Here is an 8849-nt window from a genome sequence, read left to right as displayed (position 1 = left end):
CTTTTCTATAACACAAGGCATGTGTTAGCATGTCACTTAACTGCCTACTTTCTATGCTTTGGGAGGCAAAACCCAGCTCCATGCCTGGTGTAAACTGCCATGGAGTTGCCTTAAACTCTTGGTTCTCTATTGAGACCTCGAAAAAAACCAGTTGTGGGGAAGAAAGATTTAATAATACAGCTGTTGCTCGGCACAGTGGCAAGACTGACCCTGCCAGGGATCACTTCGCTCACCCCTCAATGTTTTCGGTGCGTGCCTGGCTTGAGGGGACTGTGCTCGATGATCTTACGGGTTTCACCGGCAAAAGGCACCCAGTGCGGGCAGGATGCGCTGCCGGCACGGGCACCCAGGCTCCCTGGGCGTGGATCATGGGGAGAGGCTGTTCTGCCGCTCCTGGGAGCGGGCAGCGAGGGCTGAGGGGCACCCAGTGCCCGGCAGCAACCCGGGGGTGGCGGCGGCACCTGCGGGGAGCTGCGATGGGCGGGGGGCGTCCCGGCTCGGGGCACGGCTCGCACCTCTTGTGGGGGGAGCGCCGGCGGCAGCAGAGGGAGGAGGAGAAAAGGAAGGCGAAGAGAGGGGCTGGGGAGACACGGGCGGGCGGGCAGGAGCTGGGGGCTAGAGGAGGAGCTCCGCGCAGAGCGGCGGCGGGCACGGCCGCGCTCGGGCCGGAGCGGAGGCGGCGGAGCGGGGCAGGTGCGGGAGCCGGCAGCGGGGCTGAGGGAGCCGACAGCGGCCCCGGGGGAGCCGGCAGCGGCCCCGGGCCCTATGGTGCCGGGCGGGACCGGGAGCCCGCTGCCCGCCTTCGAACGGGGCCCGCGGAGCGCCGCGGGGCAGCGCAGCGCGGCGGGGCCGGCACTGGGCGGGCATGAGGAGCCTGCCGATCCTCCTGCTCTCGCTCTGCTGGAGCCTGGGCCCGGTAAGTGTCCGGAGCAGCCCGACCGAGGCAGCAGTCGCTCCGCTCCAGAGCGCGGTGACCCCACGGATCTTCCCTGAGAGCCCGTGCGGAGCCCTCCGGGCTGTTCCCGCAGCTCCCGGCGCGGGCGCTCGGCGGCAGGAGCGGCAGGAGCGGCAGGTGCGGAGGCTCCGGGACAGCGGAGCCTCCCCCAGCGCTGCCCTCCGGCTGTGCCCGGGCGGGGAACGCCAGAGCAGCGGGCACGCAGCCCCCGCCGACACCCCCGGGCTCCCCCTGCCCTCCCGTCGCATCCCCGTCACGGTTCCGCATCCCTGGGATGGCTCTGCGTTCCTGGGACGGTTCCGCATCCCCGGGAAGGTTCCGCGTCCCCGGGATGGTTCCACATCCTCGGGACGGCCCCGCATCCCCGGGAAGGTTCCGCATCCCCGGGATGGTTCCACATCCTCGGGACGGCTCCGCATCCCTGCTCCGTCGGGCACGCTCCCATCCGCGCGGAGCCGCCACTTGATCCCCGCAGTTTTTCCCCGGAGCCGGTGGACACCGCTGGTTTGCGAAGAGTTTTTAAGGAGCGCTGCCCGGGAGAAGTCCAGGGGCCGTCATAGTCGGGGGAAAAGCCCCACACCCACAATTGCTCTGTAATATTTACAGATTGCGATGCACAAAGTACTCAGAATATTGAAGTCTATTTTAGGGCGCCTGCATTTATCATCTTTATATTTTCAAGCGTTTCTTGAATAGTTTGTAAAAGTAAGTTCCATTGATGGAAATATGATACACATACAAAAAAAAATAATTTAAAAGCCTTTTAAATTTTTTGTTACTGTATAACACAAAAGTCGGGAAACCATACTGAAGGTGAGTGTAAGCTCCTTGTCAGAGGAAATGTTTATCTGTCAAACTGCTGGTCTAGATGCTTTAGAAATTGTTAAGCTGGTTAAAACGCAGAGAGACTCCTGAGCTGGAAATCCACCTTTACATGTGGTTCTGTATTCATTTGTGACAAAGGATAACCTACTGTTGGTTAGGCAGAGGGAAAGATGGATGAGCACAAGTCCTAAAAATGGTGAGTGCCCTCAAAATCCTGATGTGCTTTGGAGGGTGGTCAGAGCCCTGTAGTCTGGAACCCTAAATCTCTTCAGCTTTGTGAAGTCCATCTCAATGAACTGGATGCATTAGAACCAAGTATAGTACAGTTTAGCCTGTAGCCCAGCTGTGAAAAGTAATATGCTACCTTTGGGTAGTAACAAATGTATGTTTTCAAATTAACCTTTACTATTAATCACTGATATTTCTGAGGTACCAGAAAGAGAAGTTGTTTATTCAGCAGGCTTCTTAATTGCACTAGCTAGTTTGACTTATCCTTCATTTAGTTAACATTTTTATTTATTGAACCTTCCTTTCCAAGACCTAGTAATTGTAATACTTATACTTCTTGCTGAATAGGAAATCCACTGTCAGTTACTGAATATTTGTACTTGGAAATGAAAAATATCCAAAAATATGTTCTGTGAAAGGAAAGTGCTATTAAAAACATGTATACATGGGACTTTTCTTTTATATGGCAGCTATCTGCAAAATGGATTATAAATACCAAAATGTAGGTATTTTCAGTATAATGCTGAACTTTAAGTTATAAGTTCTAGAAATCCTAGTTTATGTTAAATATGTGTCTTTGAAAGGAAAAGAATTCTGCACTTGAAACGTATCGTTTCAATGCTCAACCTAAAGAAAAGACATGAAAAAGAAAGTCAGGTTCTAATGTTGTAGATGGTGAAATGAAACATTTGGAGAAGGGACAGATTTTTGTGAGTTTTCATAATCGTGTCATAAGCTGTTATGCTTCTGGCTCTTGCACTGTATTTTTAAAAGCTGTGTAAGTGGTTTTTCCACAAAGAGACTGCAGCATCACCAGGTTCTCAGTCCTAACTCTGGATCTGGAGTTCTGGGCCCAGAATCACCACTTAATTAATTATTATAATTTATTGTAAGTGCTGTATCATGTATCAGAGATCATTACCAGATTCTGTTATTAAATGTCCCCTAAAAGATGTGAAAGACAGAAACTTGGAGAGACACCACATTTTTCTTGGTATTACAAGTGTGAGGTGTGAGAATGACTGAAGTACTACATATTCCCATTTTATTTATTTAAGATGTGATTTCATTTGAGCTAATCACTGTCCCATCAGCTCCACTGATGTTTCCAGCTTTTCCATTTGCCACCTCCTGCAGTAATTTCTCCCATGCAGTCTCTCACAGACTCTGTAAGAGTTTGTGTTTCTCTGTGAGGCTCTGACTGCCTCTCTGAATTCAGCTGACCCCAGTACAATTTTCCAAGGTCTGTTTCTTTCCCCAGTACTGCTGCATTCCTGTCTCTTCCAATGGACATGCATGAACTTTTCTGAAAACCAAAGAACTGAGGGTAGGGCTTTGAACCAGTAAAGGCATTAGTGCTTTAATTTTTAAGTAGTGGGGTTTTCTTCTTGTGTAACATTTGCTTGAATCAAATAATCAAACTCTGGGGCCTTCAGGAGATAAAATATATGTGGTGGAAAAGGGAAGAAAAGCAGAATTTACCATGTCTAAGAGGATGAAGTTTGATCAATTTTCATGTTCTGTGATTTGTATTAAACTTGCAGCTCCCTAACTTACTGCAAAGGGGAAAAAAGCAAATGTATCTACTCTCCTGTTTCAGTTCCAGCTCAGAGTGTTAAGGAGAAAAAGATCTGATGGAATAATATTGAGGAATGTACTAGAAAGCTAAATGAATGCTACAGGAAGAAGCCAGTAGATTATTTCAACATTTTGCTCTGAAAAGTCAATGTGTGAGAAGCTAAAATTGGCATCAAGTGTGAAAAATGCCTAGCATGTGCTTGGGTGAAACCTGTGCCAGTTAAACTTGTGGCTTTTGTTATTGGTAGTTGCACTCTCCATTGAAGCATTTTAATTCTAGTTTCAAGACATAACCCATTTGTTAATTTGACACAGGTGAATGGTGTCCATCCAGAATGCAGATTTCAGCTGGAGATTCACAAGGAGGAAACCAGGTGCATGGAACTTCTAAAGAATGCAAAGCCAGTGGACTACAAAGGTAAGAAAACTGTAATGTAGAGATAACTGGAATACTGAAGATTTCCTCTCTTTACCTTCTTTATTGTTGTGACTGCAGTTTCCATAGTTGTCTGGACTATGCTTGGGATTTTACAGATTTTGGAATTTATGCAATTTGCATTTAGTGTTCTGCTGCAGCAAGCATGTGGTGAGAGTGCAGGTGCCAAGAGTGCCCTGGCTGGGAGCAAACACGTTCTCATGTGCTGAGATGTTGTTGTAGTATTTTCTGGCTGGCAGAGCAGCTGCAGGCTGGTGATAACAGGAACAGCAGGAAAAGCAAATCTGAGGGAAAGCTGAAAGCCTTGGGTCCAAGAATCTCTCCCTAGCTGTGGTTGAGAGCAATACTTTGCTGGCAGGAAGGATCTCTGGGTTTCCCAAGCTGACAATGTTTCAGACTGAAGATGAGATTCACACCCAGAGGACCATGGAGTTGTGCAAAGGGAAAAGCAGACAGTCATGTTACACCCAAAACCCCAAATCTCGCTGTTACTTTATTGTTTTAATTTTCTTTCTGCATAGAAAGAGAAATATATAGCTAGTGATACAGCAAGCTGTAATTTAATGGAAGGAGGAAGAATAGTAGATATAGGGGGTTTTGTTAGGTTTTTGGGATTGGGGAGTTTGTTTGGTTTGGGGGTTTTTTGTGGGGTGTTTTGGGTTTTTATTAGATTTCCTTCCTACATCTTCATGTGAGGAGAAAAAAGTTTATGGAAAAATGGCATTTTTCTTGTAAATTGAAGCTGCTGGTAAAGCCGTTTGTTCAGCAAGTGGAATAAAAAAGTGACAGATAAATTCAGATTGTCAATACGTGGTTTATTTGGGCTTTTTGTGTTCATTTTGTTTTGAATGCACTCTGAAGATGATTATGGGACCTCAGAGACCTGCCATCTGCAGTGCTCTTTGGGCATAAACATGAGTCTCAACTTAGGATGCTTTTTCCACCTCTCCTCAATTTAAATGTGTAACTCTCTCAGTGCATATTCTAACACTAATTTGTATAAAATAAAAAAAATTCAAAGGATCATCAGCAGTTTGTATTTTATTATAATTTCTTCATTTTATTAATCAAGATCAGTAATTTAAAAAATGCAAAATCTTACTGGAATAATTAATCTGGAATAAATAATAAAGCCATAAGGTTTATGGCTTTTATTTATATATGAGTGGTGAAGAGAGATGGCTGTTACATAAATAATACCAGTGCGAAGCCAGATGGAGAAATAATTAGTAGCCCAGCTTAATGAATTAAATCATGAACCAATAAATTTGCTGTTAACTGTTATGTAGCTTTGAAAGTCAAACTTTCCTCAAGACACACTTTTGTGATCCAGATGCTGGACTGCTCCAAGGGAATCTTTGTGATGCACACCAGTTTTGTTTTGGGTTCCCTAGGGGAAGAAAGAAGTTTGCTGTCAGTGTTTTCTTCCCAGACTTTTCACTGGGAGAGGGGTGCCTCCTGAAGGCAAACTGCTCTGAAAGAAAACTCATGTCTTGGAAGGTCACAGGATGCCTGATGGTGTTGACTCAACCCTGCAGACAGTGGCAAAACAGCAGTGAAAGGATTTAGACATTTTATTGAATACTCATCCGAAACTAAAGGCATATTCCATTTTGTTGGAGACTGGAATAAAGCCCCCGTGGTGATGAAAACTGCATGTTTAATATTACAGGAGAATTTTTTCTATGCTTCCTGTTACAGATGCCCTCACCAAGAATCTCCAGAGAGTAGCCTATGTTAAATATATGCATTTACATTTACAAAAATAGACGTTCTTTGTGTGTCCTTATTTTCCTAGTAAGTTCTCTGTAATCATACAAAGAAGTAAGGACTATTTTGAACAGTAATACTCTGCTGATAAAGAAGAATTACTAATGAAAACTGGCAAGCTGGAACTAGTCCAAATTATAGCTCCACGTGTAACTTGTAGTACATTGGAAACATAATTCTTTACAATAAATTCCCAAATGCTATTCCACGTTTTCCTGAATGGGAAAGATGGTTATACAGCCCTTGTCATACTTCTCTAGCTTTGGTATTTGCTACCTGACTTACAAAAGCTGTTAATGAAATCTTGTGAACGTACTGTCTTGAATTTGGAAAAAGTGTTCCCTGAGCTTTCCACAGAAGGCTTAGACCTCCATTATCAAAATCAGTGGGAACGTTTTCATTAATTTATTGGGCACCTGGGAAACCTTTGCACCTCTATGTCACATGCTCCAGATTCTGGCTGGCATGCACAGCCTCTGAATTTTGGAGAATTGTGTGGGACAAGTAGTTCCTTCTTTGAACTAGATGGCAATTATCTATTGAATATCTTATCTAATCTTTTCAGCTCCCAGTTAGGGAGGTAAAAAGGAAACATTGAAAGGCTGTTGGGGGTTCTCTGCCATGGTAAAATGATCTTACACCTGAGCTGCCTCGAGACATGGGCTGAAGAATTTTGCTGAATATTTTTTACATTGTACCTAAAATCACTGTCTGTGAAGTCTGTGAAGCACTTGTTAACTTCAAGGCTTAGAAAGCAATAGTGTGTTTTGCAAAGAAACACTGTATAAAGACAGTGCAAGTATCCCCTGAGCAATGCTAAGGATTTGCTGAAACCAAAGGACACAGTTGATCTAAATTCTGCTCATTTGCCAATGCCAAACTGTGAGACACCCAGACCTCTTGCTTTGCACCCTTTGGGGGATTTTCAGGCATTAGCACATACTTTTCCATTAGTGGACAGCATTATACTCCATTTAGGGAAGAAGTCACTCTCCAAAGACCTGTGGCAGTGCTCTCCTCTCTGTAGTGCTCTTTAGAACATCTGGCTGCTTATTTTATGAAGACTGCATTAGCTTCTATCTGCATTTGTTGTCTTCTTTCCTCCTATAATCTGGCCCCTGAGGTATGGATGAACTTAGCTGGAAGCTTAGGTGAGGTTCTTCCATCTTTGTGCACATTTCTATATTTGTGAAGGGCAGAAGGACTGCGTTTTAACTAGCTCATAATCACTAGTGATTTTGAGGTCTACATGGAAAAAAGCTATTTTGTTTTTTATCTGCTACCCATGGCTTGTCTTCTTAAATAAAAAGCTCCCAAGAAAACTGATTGAAATTACATTAAAATTGTCCTTCTGCAAATTTCTGCCTTTTTTCAGTACTTAGAATTTTTCCTTATAAAGTAATTGGCTCATTTCTCTTCACCTTTAAGTGAAAAATGAAATCTTACGGTTAAAAATGTTAAAACTCAGGAGATTTTTTTAACAGGGTTCTACAACTAAAAGTTCCAAAAAAGATGTCATTATGAAAAAAATGAAGTTTAGGGATTTTTTTATTCATCTTGGACTGAGTACTGCACAGTTAAATTTTCAGATTTTGAATTCCAAAATATGTTTTTGTGAGACCCATATGTCAGACGACTTTTTAATTTTTTGAAATGGCATTTTAACATTGAGGAAGGGATGTAGATGAAAGGAAAAATGGCTTTTGAAAGAATTTCATAAACCTCTCAAAGAGAAGCTTCATAATGCATCTTGTAATAGGAAATTAAAAGAGACAAGAAAGCAAAATAATGCTCTTAGTTATTCGTAAGTTTAAAGCAAGAGGGACCAATATTGCTGTGTAATCCAATCTCCTGAATTGCACTGACAATGGAATTTTCCTCAGTGATTCCAGCACTGAGCTCATGATCTGATGGATGCAACAGAGCTGTTCAGAACAGTGGGATGAACATTCAAATGTTGGACCTGTGGCAGGTTGTCCAGAAGTTAAATTTATCTGACTAGCTTACCTGTTAAGGTTGTTTTTCCAGGAAGAAAGGTGCATATTTTGCATTTACACACCCCCCCACACCTTTGTGTATAATACACACTCCTCTCTCTATAACCACACCAACGTGATCACTCTATCCTCCACATTAGTGCACAAAGCCAGATGAGGCCTTTCTTCTGCTACATGAAAAAGAATCTTCTCAAGGTTCCCCCTTTCTTAGGGCTCCCTGTCTCATCAAGGTCTTGCATCAGGTTTTGTTTAGTTTTGAAGCTATTTCCTCTGTAAAATGAGTCAGTAGTTCAGACTGCAGTGGTGCTGACAGTCCTCTGAGGTAACATTCAAAACAGAATTAAATGAGATGGGGGGGGTCATGGAACTTCTTTCATGCAGCACCTGTAACTCTTGGAAGAACAGCTTTGGCTTTCTTGAATCTCTGTGCTGCTGCTTTTCCAGCTGTAGCACAGTTATGTTGCTACTTTTTTAGCTCATGATTTTTTATTTTTTATGAAGGAAGCCAAAGGGGCTGCTTTGGATATTTTTATGTTTTGGCTTTCACTGATTGAAGTGTCATTATTAATGACAACATAAAACTGATCCTTATGGTATTGACAATGTCTGGGCTTTGTGGAAGCTGTACTTAAATATTTGAGGGCAGAAGGGAGGCAGAGCTTTGTCTTTTAAGGAGGCTGGATGAGAAAAGTGAGAAAGAGCCTTGAATGAAACGAGTTTCCTACTGAAAAGTTACTAACTGTAAATAAAATTGTGAAGACCAAGAAAACATCCTCATCAGTCTTATTTAAAAATCTCACATAATGAAGTTTACTGAGTGACAATAACAAACCCTTTTGGAAGGAAAAGAAGCACCAGGTGTCCACAGTGATTTTGAAGACATGAAATTTCTGCTCTACCCAAAATTTAAATAGAAACTTAGCAGTAGACATTAATATATGGCATTTGTAGCCCTGAAGAAGGAAAATGCACAGCCATAAGTGAATTTACTGTGTTTCCCAGAAGATTCTGAAGGAAATACTGCCCAGCATATTCTTGCACTTCAGTCCTGATAAAGACA

The 8849-nt window shown here is 43.2% G+C and overlaps 1 protein-coding gene across 2 annotated transcripts in view; it reads left to right on the top strand.

The window, feature by feature from the left end:
• The first annotated feature begins 834 nt into the window (after window positions 1-834).
• VIPR2 (vasoactive intestinal peptide receptor 2) overlaps window positions 835-8849 on the top strand; it is a 49147-nt gene continuing 41132 nt past the window's right edge. For both annotated transcript variants that reach the window (XR_015801277.1, XM_014872242.2), the window contains exons 1-2: window positions 835-916; window positions 3902-4004. Coding sequence is in view for 1 of the 2 variants with exons in the window: in XM_014872242.2 (XP_014727728.1) it covers window positions 866-916; window positions 3902-4004 (154 nt within the window). In the remaining variant the exon portion in view is untranslated. The remainder of the gene's footprint in view (window positions 917-3901; window positions 4005-8849) is intronic.

This window comes from Sturnus vulgaris, chromosome 1 (genome assembly GCF_052056855.1).
Source record: "Sturnus vulgaris isolate bStuVul1 chromosome 1, bStuVul1.hap1, whole genome shotgun sequence".
In the NCBI taxonomy this organism is placed as follows: domain Eukaryota; kingdom Metazoa; phylum Chordata; class Aves; order Passeriformes; family Sturnidae; genus Sturnus; species Sturnus vulgaris.
Note: the sequence above shows the minus strand (reverse complement) of the source record. Positions and strands in the feature narration are given on the sequence as shown.